General features: G+C 41.5%; 1 protein-coding gene across 1 annotated transcript in view; it reads left to right on the forward strand.

The window, feature by feature from the left end:
• The window catches only part of KNTC1 (kinetochore associated 1), a 101729-nt gene that overhangs the window by 46172 nt on the left and 38106 nt on the right, over positions 1–17451 (forward strand). Inside the window, exons 26-40 of the mRNA XM_050748220.1 lie at positions 1327–1446; positions 1536–1679; positions 2987–3085; positions 4226–4329; positions 4482–4581; positions 5910–6044; positions 6689–6808; positions 8899–8971; positions 9605–9672; positions 11381–11661; positions 12980–13152; positions 13604–13701; positions 14917–15055; positions 15988–16044; positions 17032–17195. Coding sequence (XP_050604177.1) covers positions 1327–1446; positions 1536–1679; positions 2987–3085; positions 4226–4329; positions 4482–4581; positions 5910–6044; positions 6689–6808; positions 8899–8971; positions 9605–9672; positions 11381–11661; positions 12980–13152; positions 13604–13701; positions 14917–15055; positions 15988–16044; positions 17032–17195 — 1875 coding nt within the window. The remainder of the gene's footprint in view (positions 1–1326; positions 1447–1535; positions 1680–2986; positions 3086–4225; positions 4330–4481; positions 4582–5909; positions 6045–6688; positions 6809–8898; positions 8972–9604; positions 9673–11380; positions 11662–12979; positions 13153–13603; positions 13702–14916; positions 15056–15987; positions 16045–17031; positions 17196–17451) is intronic.

A 17451-nucleotide genomic window follows, 5' to 3' on the forward strand; every position in this document is an offset into this window, starting at 1 on the left:
GTGATCCACCCGCCTCGGCCTCCCAAAGTACTGGGATTACAGGCTTGAGCCACCGTGCCCGGCCTTTTTTTCTTTTTTTTTTGAGATGGAATCTTGCCCTGTTGCCCAGGCTGGAATGCAGTGGTGCAGTCTCAGCTGGCTACAGCCACCACCTCCCAGGTTCAGGCAATTCTCCTGCCTCAGCCTCCCATGTAGCTGAGACTGCAGGCACCACCACCATGCCTGGCTAATTTTTTTTTGTATTTTTAGTAGAGATGGGGTTCCACCATGTTAGTCAGACTAGTCTTGAATTCCTGACCTCAGATGATCTGCCCTCCTCGTCTTCCCAAAGTGCTGGAATTGCAGGCATGAACCACTGCTCCTGGCCCCCTTCAACCTGTTTTAATGAACAGTTTTTCTCTATTGAACCAACCAAAAGGAGAACTATATAAACATTCTGCTAAGCGGTATAATTGGGATTTTCTGCATTAGCAGCATTTCACAATCCTTTGAAAAATTAGATCTTAGCTGGGCATGGTGGCTCACGCCTATAATCCCAGCACTTTGGGAGGAATCCGAGGCGGGCGGATCATTTGAGGTCAGGAGATCAAGACCAGCCTGATTAACATGGTGAAACCCCGTCTCTAGTAAAAATACAAAAACAATTAGCCAGGCCTGGTGGTGGGTCCCTGTAGTCCCAGCTATTTGGGAACCTGCGGCAGGAGAATCGCTTAAACCTGGGAGGTGGAGGTTGCAGTAAGCCGAGACTGTGCCACTGCACTCCTGCCTGGGTGACAGAGCATGACTCTGTCTGTCCCCCCCACCCCCCAAAAAAGAAAAATTAAGTCTTGATAGTACATTAGTATTAGTTTTTAAAGGTTGTATCAAGTCACCTTTTCTGTATAAGAGCTTTTTCCTCTTGCTGTAAAACATGATTTTTATCTTTTCCCTGTTAACTTTTATCAATATTGAAGGTTCTGTTCTTTGTATATAATTTTAGGAAATGTTATGCCTTTATATCTAGTTATGATATATAATCTCTATAGATAGATGGGACACTGAGCACTATCTAAATGATGCCGTGTACTAAGTATACTTGGGTTCTGAAAAAGTATTATACTAATATTCTTAATTTTTCTATTTTTAAGAGAAAGAAAATTTCTTTCAAATTCTGATCTATACTAATTTAGTTAAAATACTACAAAATTTAGAGCATAAGTTGGTTTAAACTTGCAGGTTTCCTCTTATGTGCATAACCAGGGTTATTTCTTATTTTATCTGAAATAATTCTGATTCTATTTTTCTCTCACACTTTTATAGTTAACAACTTTAACACTTTTGTTTTAGAAGGATTATCAGAACACAGAGGAAGTATGTCAGCTGAGAACTTTGGTAAATAACTTGCAAGAGTTGATCACATTGCATAGGAAGTACAACTGCAAATTAGCCCTCTGTGATTTTGAGAAGGTAAAGTCCAGGGTCATAGGATTTATTTTGTATGTCAAGTTATGGGTGGAGTCTGTATTTATGCCATCTTTCTTTCCTTTGGCATCCAGGAAAATACAACCACCATAGTGTTCCGAATGTTTGATAAAGTGCTGGCCCCAGAGCTGATTCCCTCCGTCCTAGAGAGGTTTGTAAGAGTTTACATGAGAGAACATGACTTGCAAGAGGAGGAACTTCTGTTGCTGTATATAGAGGTAACTTTTCCTTTAGACCTAGTCTTATTTCTTGGATCTGTGCAGTGCAGCACTGCAGTAAATATTTAATTCTTTAAGGAATGTCATATGCTTTATCAGTAGGACTCATGCAGCAGATTGAATTGGTTAAAAATGTGTGTTAATTCTGCTACTAATCATCTTGAGCAGAGTGGGGATACATTAGGACTGTGAACCCAGAAAATCTGAGACAGGGCTCAGTTAATTTAGGGAGTTTATTTTGCCAAAGTTGAGGACGCGCCCATGACACAGCCTCAGGAAGTCCTGAAGACATGTGCCCAAGGTGGTCCGGGCACAGTTTGGTTTTATATATTTTAGGGAGAGACATGAGACATCCGTCAGCATATGTAAGAAGTACATTGGTTCGATCTGGAAAGGTGGGACAACTTGAAGCAAAGGCAGGAAGGCTCCAAGCGGGAGGGAGCTTCCAGGTCACAGGTGATACAAAATGTTAAAATTCTTTTGAATTTCTGATTAGCCTTTCCAAAGGAGGCAGTCAGATAATGCAGCTATCTTAGTGAGCAGAGGGGTAACTTTGATAGAATGGGAGGCAGGTTTGCCCTAAGCAGTTTCCAGCCTGAGTTTTCCTTAGTGATTTTGGGGGCCCAAGATATTTCCCTTTCACAGTACTTTCTTCAAAGGGCTATTGTGAGATCACAGGAGCATGAGCTCAATAAATATTAGCAATTATTTCTTGTGGACATTATTAATGTGCTACAGTAATCTTATTTGTAGATTCTTCAAGAATATTTCATTCTTAAATTTTCTATACCATATAAAACTAAAGGCCCATTTTTTTTTTTTTTTGCAGTTTTGTATTTTTAGACCGTTATTCAACATTTATGACTAATTAGAATTTTTAGGGTTTTTTTCTTTTAACACATCTATCAAGGCCATGTAATACCTGTATCTAGCTTTATGTGACTTTTTTTTTTTTTTTTTTGAGACGGAGTCTCGCTCTGTCACCCAGGCTGGAGTGCAGTGGCACAATCTCGCCTCACTGCAAGCTCCGCCTCCCGGGTTTACATCATTCTCCTGCCTCAGCCTCCCGAATAGCTAGGACTACAGGCGCCCGCCACCTCGCCCGGCTAGTTTTTTGTACTTTTTAGTAGAGACGGGGTTTCACCGTGTTAGCCAGGATGGTCTCGATCTCCTGACCTCGTGATCCGCCCGTCTCGGCCTCCCAAAGTGCTGGGATTACAGGCTTGAGCCACCACACCTGGCCTATGTGGCATTTTTTAATGGGAATTTTCAATTTTTAAAAAACATACATGTTTATCCCTTTTTAGGATTTACTGAATAGATGCAGTTCAAAGTCCACATCACTCTTTGAAACAGCATGGGAAGCAAAGGCCATGGCAGTAATAGGATGTTTATCTGACACGGACGTAAGTAAATAGTGACCATTCGTGTTTCCCTTTTGAGCATTAAGTCTTTTCTGAAAACTTTTTTCTGTTCATAAAAGCAACATATATATGTTTTTGTTTGAGATGAGTCTGGCTGTGTCGCCCAGGCTGGAATGCAGTGACATGATCATGGTTCACTACAGCCTCAACCTCCCTGGCTCAAGCAATCCTCCCACCTCGGCCTTCTGAGTAGTTAGGGCCATAGGCGCGTGCCACTACATCCCGCTAATTTTTGTATTTTTTGTAGAGACAGGGTTTCCCAGGCTGGTCTTGAACTCCTGGGCTCAAGTGATCTGCCCACTTTGTTCTCCTAAAGTGTCTGTTTTATTTAATTACAGAAAATAAAAAGTGAATGTTTACTCATTTCCACCCCCAGGGTAACCTCCATGGACAGTTGTATGCATATCTTTGCAGGCTTTTCTGTGGTTATGCAAACATGGAGACTTTTCTTTTTCAGTTATCGCCTGCAATGTGAGACATTTTTTAATATGTTGTAATATGCCTTTATTTTAACTTCGCACTGTTATTACCACGATAAAAGAGAAGTAAAATAATGAAAACTGTTTTTAAACCAGAGACTAAGGCTGGACACAGTGGCTCATGCCTGTAATCCCAGCACTTTTGGAAGCCAAGGCAGACAGATCGCCTGACCTCAGGAATTTGAGACCTGCCTGGGCAACATGGTGAAACCCTGTCTCTACAAAAAATACAGAAATTAGCCAGGTGTGGTGGTGTTCACCGGTAGTCCAAGCTATTTGGGAGGCTGAGGCAGGAGAATTGCTTGAACCCAGGAGGTGGAGTTTGCAGTGAGCTGAGATTGCACCACTGCACTCCAGCCTGTGGGAACATGACCCTGTCTCAAAAAAACAAAAAAACCCAGAGATTGTAAAGACCGTAGAAAGCAATAAAGCTGTATGTCTTAGCTTACAGCAGACAAAATACTCTTCTGAATTTTTCTGAATAGTCAAATTGTTCTCTGTATGTGAAAACTGAAGAAATAAATGGTTTTCCAGTGAGTAGATGAAATATTCTCAAACTACCATGTGGTTGATGTAAGACCTCTGCTGATTAGACTGTGCTGTTCACTTGCATGTAAACCTGTTTACATGCATCTTTTTGTAGCTCATATTTGATGCTGTGCTCAAGATCATGTATGCGGCAGTGGTTCCTTGGAGTGCAGCTGTGGAGCAACTGGTGAAACAGCACCTGGAAATGGACCATCCCAAGTAAGATTACAGTCTACCAAACAATGTTTTGCGCTCTGGAGAAACGTTGTGTTTCGAGTTGACGTTCATTTATGTTTCTATATTGTTTACTGTGTTCTGTAGTACTTCATAAAAAAGATAAACCATGTTAATATGGATAAATTTGCTTTCAGAGTCAAGTTATTACAGGAAAGTTACAAACTAATGGAGATGAAAAAACTTTTACGAGGCTATGGAATAAGAGAGGTAAATCTCTTAAACAAGGAAATAATGGTGAGTACACTCTTTGAAGAGTCTTTTTTCTCTTTTCTTTCATTTCTAGGGCAACATGGGAAACTCAATGAGGATTTTATGTTCTAGGAGGCTGATAGAGCTAGGTTTTTCCACTACGTTTCTTTTGTTAGATATGATGTTAATAAGGTGTTCAGTTATTTATGAGAGTATTTTTTTTTTTTTGACATGGAGTTTCGCTGTTGTTGCCCAGGCTGGAGTGCAATGGTGCGATCTCAGCTCACTGCAACCTCCGCCTCCTGGGTTCAAGTGACTTTCCTGCCTCAGCCTCCCGACTAGTTGGGATTATAGGCATGCACCACCACGCCTGGCTAAATTTTTTTTGTGTTTTTAGTAGAGATGGGGTTTCTCCGTGTTGGTCAGGCTGGTCTTGAGCTCCTGACCTCAGATGATCTGCCCGCCTCGGCCTCCCATAGTGTTGGGATTACAGGTGCGAGCTACTGCACCTGGCCTTTTTATGAGAGTATTAAAGACACCAAATAGGCCAGGAGCAGTGGCTCACACCCATAATCCCAGCACTCTGGGAGCCCAAGGTGGGTGGATCATGAGGTCAAGAGATCAAGACTTGGCCGGGCGCGGTGGCTCAAGCCTGTAATCCCAGCACTTTGGGAGGCCGAGACGGGTGGATCACGAGGTCAGGAGATCGAGACCATCCTGGCTAACACAGTGAAACCCCGTCTCTACTAAAAAATACAAAAAAAACTAGCCGGGCGAGGTGGCGGGCGCCTCTAGTCCCAGCTACTCGGGAGGCTGAGGCAGGAGAATGGCCTGAACCCGGGAGGCGGAGCTTGCAGTGAGCTGAGATCCGGCCACTGCACTCCAGCAAGGGGGACAGAGTGAGACTCCGTCTCAAAAAAAAAAAAAAAAAAAAAAAAAAAAAGAGATCAAGACCATCCTGGCCAACATGGTGAAACCCCGTCTCTACTAAAAATGCAAAAAAATTAGTAACTTGTGGTGGCACATGCCTGTAGTCCCAGCTACTTGGGAGGCTGAGGGAGGAGAATCACTTGAACCCGGGAGGCGGAGGTGAGCTGAGATTGCGCCACTGCACTCTAGCCTGGCAACAGAGGGAGAGGAGACTGTCTTAAAAAAAAAAAAAAAAAGACACCAAATAGTAAATTAAGAAGTTATAGAAGAAAGAAGACAGGACTGTGGAATGATCAGAATATAAATCATGTTTTAATTTTTCATACAATTTAGTTTTTTGCTGCATTATTTTAATTTTTTGGCCACTTTGCTCTTATGAGCAAATGATTTCTTGGTTTTCTGTGAGTTTTGTAACAAAGAAATGTTCATATTATCTGTTGCAGAGGGTGGTTAGATACATTCTCAAACAAGATGTCCCATCTTCTTTAGAAGATGCTTTAAAGGTGGCCCAAGCGTTTATGTTATCTGATGATGAGATCTACAGTCTAAGAATTATTGACCTGATTGATAGAGAACAGGTTTGTAAGTTTTATGTTGTCATTTCGTATGGCTTCTTTGTTTCTGTGTTGTTGTTTTTTTTTTTTTTGAGACAGAGTCTCGCTCCATTGCCCAGGCTGGAATGCAGTGGCTGTGTTTCACCATGTTGGCCAGGCTGGTCTGAAACTCCCAACCTCAAGTAATCCACCCACCTCAGCCTCCCAAAGTGCTGAGATTACTGGTGTGAGCTACCGTACTCTGCCTATTGTGTTTTTAAATGTCATTATTTTTATATGATTCTATAATCATAGCAATGCCTAGGAATTAAATCTTCAGCATGTAGGATCGTATTTTACATTTATTTTATTGTTTTCCGTCATCAAAAATGGATTTTCAGCATCAGGATGGATAGCTGATGCATGCGGGGCTTAAAACGTGGTTGACAGGTTGATGGGCACAGCAAACCACCATGGCACGTGTAACAAGCCTGCACTTTCTGCATTTGTATCCTGAAACTTAAAGTCACATAAAATAAAAATGGATTTTCAGATTATTAAAACATTGAACCATAATCTATTTTTCCAAATGATGTCTTTTCATCTTTAAATAGAAAAGAAAGAGGTAAGGCCACACGGTCCTTTGCAAATACCAGCTGTTTTTTCTTCCTTTCAAACCCTGTTTATAGGGTGAAGACTGTCTCCTTCTGTTGAAGTCTTTGCCTCCTGCTGAAGCTGAGAAAACTGCGGAAAGAGTCATCATATGGGCACGATTGGCCTTACAAGAAGGGCCAGATCATTCTAAAGAGGTGACATTTTCACTAAGTAAAATATAAGTAAATCCAATTTTTATGGCTATTAATCAATAGGATAGAAAAGATGGACTTACACATATGAAGATCTGCCCTTCTCACTGCTTGGGTGGCCTAGTGAACACAATTCGTGGGTAAATTTACTGCTGGTTTAAAAAAAAAAACAAAAAACAATTATGGCCGCCGTGGGGTGGCTGCTTGAGTCCACAGAGAATGACCTGGGAGCTGCGGGTTAGCGGGTGTTTCTGAGTACCTGTTGTACAGGAAAGGTTTCTGTAATGCCTTGCAATATAAACAATGTTTCCTGTTATATAGGACATAATTATTGTCAAATAGTAATATCAGCTACAGAACCAATATACATCTATATAATCTTATAACATTGAAACTTAGAAATGGTTTTAAGAGAGTTTACTTTTGTGCAGATGAGGAATACTTGATTTTTCCAGGATAGTTGGATTCTTACTGATTTTTAATTTTTTCTTTTTTTTAATATTATATTTAGGAGATGAGGTCTTGGTGTGTTGCCCAGGTTGGTCTTGAACTCCTGAGTTTAAGTTCTCTTCTAGCCTTAGCCTTTCAAGTAGCTGGGTTTACAGGCATGTGCCACCATGCCCAACAGTTGGGTTTTTTTTCTTTTCTTTTCTATTTTGAGACAGAGTTTTGCTCTGTTGCTCAGGCTGGAGTGCAGTGACACGATCTCGGCTCACTGCAACCTCTGCCTCCCAGGTTTAAGCGATTCTCCTGCCTCAGCTGGTAGTAGCTGGGATTACAGGTGCCCACCACCACACCTGGGTAATTTATGTATTTTTACTAGAGACAGGTTTTACCATGTTGGCCAGGCTGGTCTCAAACCCCTGACACCAAGTGATCTGCCCATCTCGGCCTTCCAAAGTGCTAGGATTACATGTGTGAGCCACCACACCTGGCCAACAGTTGGGTTTTTAAACCCCTAAGGATAGCTACCTCCCAACTTCTCTCTTCTCTCAGTCCATTTCAGTAATGTTTTTTCCTGTTGAAAAATGAAGTTGTTGTTTTTTTAAACACCTAATATTTACTATGCAATAGGTTAAGTTAAATAGCTATTTCTTGTTCATAACAAAGGTGTGAAGTAGTTCCTATTGTTGTCTCCTTATATATTAAGTTCGAAAACTAAAATATTAAGGTAAATGACTTTTTTCCAAGGTTGTTAGAAAGGGGCAGAACCTCAGCTCAAACTGTTTAATACCATAGTCTGTATTCTTAACTACCAGTTTGAATTACTCCCGTTATGAAACTGTTTGAATTTTTTTATTGGCGAGGCACTTACTAAACATTTTACATACATCATGTCTTTTAATTAAAGCATCTCCTTTTTTTCCTTCTCTTTTTTTTTTTTTTTTTTTTGAGACGGAGTCTCACTCTGTCGCCCAGGCTGGAGTGCAGTGGCTGGATCTCGTCTCACTGCAAACTCCGCCTCCCGGGTTCACGCCATTCTCCTGCCTCAGCCTCCCGAGTAGCTGGGACTACAGGTGCTCGCCACCTCGCCCGGCTAGTTTTTTGTATTTTTTAGTAGAGACGGAGTTTCACCGTGTTAGCAAGGATGGTCTTGATCTCCGGACCTCATGATCCGCCCATCTCGGCCTCCCAAAGTGCTGGGATTACAGGCTTGAGCCACCGCGCCCGGCCTTTTCCTTCTCTTAATTTTTTTTTTTTTAAATAATCACTGGAAGGTAGTGGTTATTATATTAGACTTCTGTTCTCTAGGCCATTTTTTAGACTTCTGTTCTTTTTAACTTTTCCAAATGTTTTTTCAAATAATAAATAACTCTAAAAGAGAATAAGGATCTGTTAATCATAATGTAGTTAAAAGGTTATTTGGGAGAGTTGCATATTCTTTGGTATTTCTAAATCATATATCCAGGAGTTCATACTGGAGTTTTTCAGGTCTACCCTGTGTAACGCTCATTAACGATCTATTTCTCAGCTGCCCAACTCCTCCATGATTGTTTTTTCTGCTTCTGTGGTTTTTGTGTATTTGTATATGTACTACTGAATTGGTCAGAAAAGGAACTAGATTTTGTTTCGCTTTATTTATTTATTTTTAGGGCAAAGCCTGGAGAACGTCTGTAGCGAAGACATCCGTGGACATTCTTAAGATACTATGTGACATTCAGAAAGGTAGCTTTTATTTCTGTTTTCTCATCTCAGTTTTGTTCCAAAGCTCATCCTCTTCAGAAAGAGGCATCAATGATAACTCTCACCACACCCACAGTTTTTCTGGTTCTGATTGTCTTTATTGATCTTACCCATTTTGCTTCATGAAAAGTCTTTCTTCCTTTATTCCTTTATCAGCAATGTAAGAATAGACGGATGCAAAATCAACCTATCATTTCTTTATATGTTCACTTACTGTTTAGTGCTAGACTAGATTTCCTTAGTGTCTCGCACTCATTGCTCATTTTTCTCATTTATTGGTTGCTTATGATGGTGGGGAGAAGCCATTTGAACTGAAAGTTAAATAAAACAGTTAAGAAAGTAACTTTCCAGGGAAAAAAAAGAAGCTACAATTTACTTCAGAAAAATAACTTTTTTGTAACTCATAAACTTCTGTTTTCTACCTCCTGAAAGAATAATTAGATTTTTTTCAAATTAGATCTCTTTTTGTACTTAGTTACTATATATTATCATCTGAGAAGAACTACTGAAGACTTGAGATGAGAGAACCAAAGCTAATTAAAATTTCTTCTCTTTAAAATTCTGATAATGTGAGAATTTGCATGTCTGCTATAACTTTTAAAAATTTAATTACAGACAATCTGCAGAAGAAGGACGAATGTGAAGAAATGTTGAAACTGTTTAAAGAGGTTGCTAGCTTACAGGTAAACATATCGAGCCATGTTAAACATTATTACTTGACCAGTCAGTGCATTTGTCTCTCCTTAAAGTTTTCTGCATGGCTGGGCGCAGTGGCTCACCCCTGTAATCCCAGCACTTTGGGAGGCTGAGGTGGGCAGATCACAAGGTCAGGAGATCGAGATCATCCTGGCTAACATGGTGAAACCCCGTCTCTACTAAAAATACAAAAATTTAGCCAGGTGTGGTGGCACGCACCTGTAGTCCCAGCTGCTCAGGAGGCCGAGGCAGGAGAATCGCTTGAAACCAGGAGGCGGAGATTGCAGTGAGCCGAGATTGTGCCGCTGGACTCCAGCCTGGGTGACAGAGCAAGACTCCATCTCAAAAAAAAAAAAGTTTTTTGCACTAGCCTTTGGGGACTGGAGATACTGGTTTTCCTTCTCTCTCTCTCAACAACTGTATTGAGATGTCATTTACATACCACATAATTCATCCATTTTATGCAATTCAATGATTTCTTTGGTATGTTGTATTATTAATTTATTTTTATTTTTATTTATTTTTGAGACAAAGTCTCACTCTGTTGCCCATGCTGGAGTGCTGTGGCACAATCTCAGCTCACTGCAGATTCTGCCTCCTGGGTTCAAGAGATTCTCCTGCCTCAGCCTCTCGAGTAGCTGAGACTCCAGGTGTGCGCCACCACACCTAGCTAGTTTTTATATTTTTAGTAGAAACGGGGTTTTGCCATGTTTGCCAGGCTGGTTTCAAACTCCTGGCCTCAAGCGATTTGCCTGCCTCAGCCTCCCAAAGTATTGGGATTATAGGCGTGAGCCCCCATGCCTGGATGCATTATTAATTTTTAATTTTGTTAAAATACTTATAACAAAATTTTCCATGTTAACAGTTATTTTGTTTGTAATTCAGTGGTGTTAATTACATTCACAGTGTTGTGCGGCCATCACCTCTATCTACTTTTTCATCACCCTGAGCAGAAACTCTAGCCGTGAAACAATGATTCTCCTTTCCTCTCTTCGCCAGCCCCTGGTTATCTCTACTTTCTGTCACTGTGAATTTGCTTATTCTAGCTATTTCATATAAGTGGAATCATACAATTAAGCATGTAAAGGAGTCCTATGACCCAAAAATTTGAGACCTGCTGTAAATAGCTTTTTCTGTGAAAAGCATCTGGAGGCTGGGCACAGTGGCTTATGCCTATAATCCCAACGCTTTGGGAGAATGAGGCTGGAGGATCACTTGAGCTCAGGAGTTTGAGACTAGCCTGGGCAACATAGTGAGACCTTGTCTCTACTAAAAATAACAAAAATTAGCTGGGCGTGGTGATGTGTGCCTGTAGACCCAGCTACTTTGGAGGCTGAAGCGAGAGGATGGTGTGAGACTAGGAGGCGGAGGCTACAGGAGCTGTGTTTATACCACTGCACTCCAGCCTGGGCAACAGAGTGAAACCCTGCCTAAAAATAAGTGAATGAATGGATGGATGAAAACAACTGGGAACTACTTGGCCGAGGTAGGGAGGGGAGGAGGGCACAGGTCAAAAAACTACCCATCAGGTACTATGCTGGGTGATGGGATCAGTTGTGCTTCAAGCCTCAGCATCACACAATATACCCAGGTGTACCCCTGAATCTAAAGTAAAAGTTAAAATTATTTTTAAAAAAACCAAAAAACTATAGATTAAATAGACTTGGGACTTTGTCTTGCTTACCTTTGCTACAGGAGAACTTTGAGGTCTTTCTTTCATTTGAAGATTATAGCAATCGTTCCCTGGTAGCAGATCTCCGTGAGCAGCACATTAAAGCTCACGAAGTTGCACAGGTGAAACACAAACCCAGGAGCACCCCAGAGCCCATAGCTGCTGAGATGCGGAACCCAAGCATGGAATCAAAGCTGCACAGACAGGCACTGGCCCTGCAGGTGTCCAAGCAAGAGCTGGAGGCAGAGCTGACCTTGAGAGCCTTAAAAGACGGGAACATCAAAACAGCACTGAAAAAATGCAGGTGACATTCCAGGTCCCTGAATTGCATAGCTTCTCTGAAAGTAAATTGCTGCTAGGCGCAGTGGCTCACGCCTGTAATCCCAGCACTTTAGGAGGCTGAGGCGGGTGGATCACAAGGTCAGGAGATCGAGACCATCCTGGCTAACATAGTGAAACCCTGTCTCTACTAAAAATACAAAAAATTAGCCAGGCGTGGTGGAACGTGCCTACAGCCCCAGCTACTAGGGAGGCTGAGTCAGGATTGTGGCAGGTTGCAGTGAGCCAAGATCGCACCACCACACTCCAGCCTGAGCGACAGAGCGAGACTCCGTCTCAAAAAAAAAAAAAAGAAAGAAAGTAACAATTGCCTGATTTCTTTCTTCAGTCATAAGGGGAGGGCCAGTAACACTCTTTTTTCACAGAAGCGATTCTTGATTTCTCACCCTCAGAGCGTATTTTGGGCCTCAGTGTCAGAAAGTAGTAGCATAAAAGGCAAGTAAGCAATACTGCAGAGTTAGGTAACATAACCATTAAGTTTAGGTTACTGTGCACTTCAGCAGCGAACGGTATCCTTAGTCATTTGAAAAACAGGCTGGGGCCAGGTGTGGCGACTCACGCCTGTAATCCCAGCACTTTGGGAGTCCGAGGCGGGTGGATCACTTGAGGTCAGGAGTTCAAGACCAGCCTGGGCAACATGGTGAAACCCTGTCTCTACTAAAAATACAACTATTAGCTGGGTGTGGTGGTGGGCACCTGTAATCCCAGCTACTTGGGAGGATGAGGCAGGAGAATCGCTTGAACCTGGGAGGTGGAGGTTGCAGTGAGCCGAGATCGTGCCATTGCACTCCAGCCTGGGCGACAGAGTGAGACTCAGTCTTAGAAAAAGAAAAACAGGCTGGGCGCAGTGATTCACACCTGTAATCCCAGCAATTTGGGAGGCCAAGGCAGGAGGATTACTTCAGCCCAGGAGTTTAGAGACCAGCCTGGGCGACATAGTGAGAACTCCTTTCTACAAAAAAAAATTTAAAAATTAGCCAAGTGTGGTGGCACACACCTGTAGTCTCAGCTACTTGGGAGGCTGAAGTGGGAAGATTGCTTGACCCTGGAGGTTGAGGCTACAGTGAGCCATGATTGTGCCACTGCACTCCTGCCTAGGCGGTAGGGCTAGACCCTGTCTCAAAATAACAAAGGAAAGAAAAGAAAAACTACACTATATACCATGAGAACATTTAAAAGACATTTAATGTGTTGATGGTGGTGGTGATATATTAATCCAAGAAAGGCACATGCGTTTACTTTCAGTGTGAGTTGTAACTACCAATACTTTCTTTCTTCCAAAGAGACTTGTTTAAGTATCACTGCAATGCTGATACTGGGAAATTGCTGTTTCTGACGTGTCAGAAGCTTTGTCAGATGTTGGCTGATAATGTCCCAATGACAGTGCCTGTGGGACTGAGTCTTCCTTCCGTGATACATGATCTAGCATGCCAAGCTGCCACCATTTGCAGTCCAGGTGACAAGATTTATAAAATACGTAGTTTTATATTCTCTGGTTCATTTCACACTTGTCTCCCAAATGCTGTCTCTTTACAATTGGGCATCATGGTTATCAGACTAGAGATAGTATCTGCGTTTTACAAAGGGATGCTTATAATTGATTCTCTTTGAGGATTATTGTTTGGAAGCATTCAAAATATTAACTGTTTCAGTCAAAATATTTCTGACTGTTGACATTACTCACTTTCGTAGGATTATGAAATTCCTTGCCTCCCATATCTGATCTTATTTTCAAGCCAACCTTGAGAAAAAGGTTTAACTTTTTAAGGTAGTCAAAACTATATGGAACCTTTCTATCTGCATTGCGGCTTTCCTTAGAATTTTAAATGGTAATTATAAAAAGGTTGTTTTCATTGTCCTAAATACATGAAATATGAATTTAATGATTTTTCTCCATTTTGTTTCAGATTTTTTACTAGATGCTTTAGAACTGTGTAAACATACTTTAATGGCTGTAGAACTTTCTAGACAGTGCCAAATGGATGACTGTGGAATCCTCATGAAAGTAAGTTACTTTTGAGTTTTTTCCTTAAATCCCGGGCAACCCATGATGCACTGTTTTTTTTTGTTTGTTTGTTTGTTTTTTGTTTTTTTTGAGACAGGGTTTTACTCTGTCACCCAGGCTGGAGTGCAGTGGCATGATCAAGGCTTACTGAAGCCTCGAACTGGGTTTAAGCAGTCCTCCCACCTCAGCCTCCTGAGTAGCTGGGACTACAAGTGTGTGCCACCACATCTGACTAATTTTAAAAAAGGTTTTTTTTTGTAGAGACAGGGTCTTACCATGTTGCCTAGGCTGGTCTTCAATTCCTGGGCTCAACTGATTCCCCCACCTCAGCCTCTCAAAGTGCTGGGATTACAGGCATGAGCCACACTGCACCTGGCCCGTTTTTTAATCATTTGCAAAGTTTATGAAAATACTGAATCCATCTCTTATATTTTCTTACCCTAGACTGGAAAACAACATAAGGGCGTGAGGCTACTTCTCTGTTCCAGTCACTTAATTGGCTTTAATTTGCACCAGCTTTCAAAACATTGGGCCTCCAGCAAGGCCTCCCTCGACATTGTCCGTCTGTTAGAGTTTAACTTACATTGAAATTTCTATAAGCCATAGACCAGAAGAAACACAATATGTGTGGTAGTATTTGGCCACCCATGCTGTTTGACTCTAGGCCAGATGTGATGGCTGACGCCTTATAATCCCAGTACTTTGGGAGGCCAAGGTGGAGGGATTATTTGAGCCCAGGAGTTCAAGACCAACCTGGGCAACACAGTGAGACCTCATCTCTTATAAGTTTAAAAATTAAAATAAAGGACCGGTGTGGTGGCTTATGCCTGTAATCACAACACTTTGTGAGGCCAAGGTGGGTGGATCACTTGAGGTCAGGAGTTCAAGACCAGCCTAGCCAACATGGTGAAACCCCATCCCTACTGAAAATACAAAAACTAGCCAGGCGTGGTGGTGCAAGCCTGTAATTCCAGCTTCTCGGAAGGCTGAAGCACAAGAATCGTTTGAACCTGGGAGGCAGAGGTTGCAGTGAGCCGAGATCATACCTTTGCACTCCAGCCAGGGCCACACAGTGAGACTCTGACTCAAAAAAATAAATAAATAAAATAAAATAAATTGTTTGGCTCTAATAGATCTGATTCTGCTTGCTGAAGATGGTTACCTGTGTTGTGCAGCGTACTGACTCCTCTCTTTTTTGTATGATTTGGTACCTAGGCTGCTTTTGGGACACATAAAGATCCATATGAAGAGTGGTCTTACAGTGACTTCTTCAGTGAAGATGGAATTGTTCTTGAGTCACAGATGGTGCTTCCGGTGATTTATGAACTGATTTCATCTCTTGTGCCTCTAACTGGTAAATCTTATTTGTGTCATTATTTTCTGTATATTTCTGCCTTATGTAAATTTAAACTAGAGGTTTGAAGCTAGAACTACACACAGTAATGTGGGTGAACCTTATAGGCATAATGTAGAGCTAAAGAAGCAGATACAAAAGAATAAATACTGTGTGGTTTCATTTATGTAAAGTTCAAACACAGGCTAGGACTAAGCTGGTGCTGTTTGAAGTCAGGGCAGTGGTTACCCTTGGGGGTGGGAAAGGGGAAGGAGGGGACTGGGGAGCTGGCCGTGTTTTGTTTCTTGTTTTGTTTTTTCGTTTTGGTTTTTTTTGGAGACGGAGTCCTGCTCTGTCACTCAGGCTGGAGTGCAGTGGCATGATGTTGGCTCACTGCACCTCTGCCTCCTCAGTTTAAGCAATTCTCATGCCTCAGCCTCCTGAGTAGCTGGAATTATAGGCTCATGCCACCACACCCGGCTAATTTTGTATTTTTAGTAGAGATGGGGTTTCACCATGTTGGCCAGGCTGGTCTCAAACTCCTGACCTCGAGTGATCTGCCCACCTCAGCCTTCAAAAGTGCTGTGATTACAGGCGTGAGCCACTGTGCCCGGCTGATATTCTGTTTCTTGATCTGGATGCTGCTCCTTCAGGCTGTGGACATTTATCAGGTTATACACTTACCTGTGCATTTTCCTGTGTGTATTTATTTATTTTTAAAGCAGCAGTTTGCTTTAGAACTTTTTTATAATCGTGAAATATTTACACATCTGTGAGTGTATGTGCTGTGTGAGGGTTATTTTCTTTAGTGTTATTTATGTATTTATTAGTTGTATAAATTTAAGGGGTCCAAGTGTTATTTTGTTACCTGGATATATTGCATAGTGATGAAGTCTGGGCTTTTGGTGTGGCCATCTATTTAGTATTATTTAACGTTTTATTATCTTTTGTAGAAAGCAAGAGATATCCCTTGGAGTCTACTAGTTTGCCATACTGCTCCCTTAATGAAGGTATTTGGCATCAAAATATATAGCATTCTATTAAGATTTCTTCCCTTTTTTTTTTTTTTTTTTTTTTTTTTTTGAGACAGAGTCTTGATCTGTTGCCCAGGAGTGCAATGGCACGACGATTGCGGCTCACTGCTGCAACCTCTCTACCTCCCGGGTTCAACAGTTGTCCTGCCTCGGCCTCTCAAGTTGCTGGGATTACAGTCGTGTGCTAATTATTTTGTATTTTTAGTAGAGACAGGGTTTCACCATGTTGGCCAGCCTGGTCTTGAACTCCTGACCTCAGGTGATCCACCCTGCCTGACCTCAGGTAAATTCCTGACCTCAGGTGATCCACCTCAGCCTCCCAAAGTGCTGGGATTACAGGCGGGAGCCACCATGTCCGGCTTCAAGATTTCTTAATAGAAAGATATGGTGGTGTGCTCCTGTGGTCCTGGTTACTTGGGAGGCTGAGGTGGGAGGATCTCTTGAGCCCAGGATGTCAAGGCTGCAGTGAGCTATGATGGCACTACTGTACTCCAGCCTGGGCAGCAGAAGACCCTATCTCTAAAAAACAAAAAATCGTAGTTCTAGAAATTTCTTGAAATTCTAAATATGAATGTGATTTAATATCCTTAATGTAATTGTTTAGTTTTTTTTACATTGTTATTTGTCTAAAAGTTCAGTAGATTATGTGATTTGGCTCATAGTGTTAACTTCTATGAATTTGTTTATAAATTTTTATCTTTCAAATAGAGAAATGATTTTTCTTCAGCTAAAAATTTAAACATCTCAATTAAAATAGGCAAGTTACAATCAAAGTATCTCATTAACTAGTGAACTTAGTTATTTTCTGGTTTAAGTCAAGCCTCATGTTAACTAACTTTGAGAACAAACTCTGTGACTGTTACCTGTATTGAAGAAGTAGGCTGTCCCTGAAAACAGTTTTCAATAGTAGGATCTTTCTTTGTTTAAAAAATCTAAATATTAAAATACTTTATCACTCTGCAGGAGATGGCCTTGTTTTACCTGTTATAAATTCCATCTCTGCCCTGCTTCAGAATCTTCAGGAATCTAGCCAGTGGGAGCTGGCCCTAAGATTTGTGGTTGGTTCATTTGGTACCTGTCTTCAGCACTCTGTGTCAAACTTCATGAATGCCAGTTTGAGTGAAAAGGTAGAGCTTCAAGAACAAATACTTTGACTTGGGGTGAATATAGATGTAAAAGCACTAACAAAGGAATTTGGAGTCCACGTTTTTCTACTGTCTTTGTAGCAAGGAAATTGATAATTCATCAGATTTAAGAATATTTGTTGAGCATCTCTTAAGATTCTGGTGTGGAAATAAGGTGCCTGCACACATTTTCATACTCATTCTTTACAATAGCCCTGGAGTTTCCGGTTTACAAATGTGTAAACTCAGATTCAGGGAG

This window comes from Macaca thibetana, chromosome 11 (assembly GCF_024542745.1).
Source record: "Macaca thibetana thibetana isolate TM-01 chromosome 11, ASM2454274v1, whole genome shotgun sequence".
In the NCBI taxonomy this organism is placed as follows: Eukaryota; Metazoa; Chordata; class Mammalia; order Primates; family Cercopithecidae; genus Macaca; species Macaca thibetana.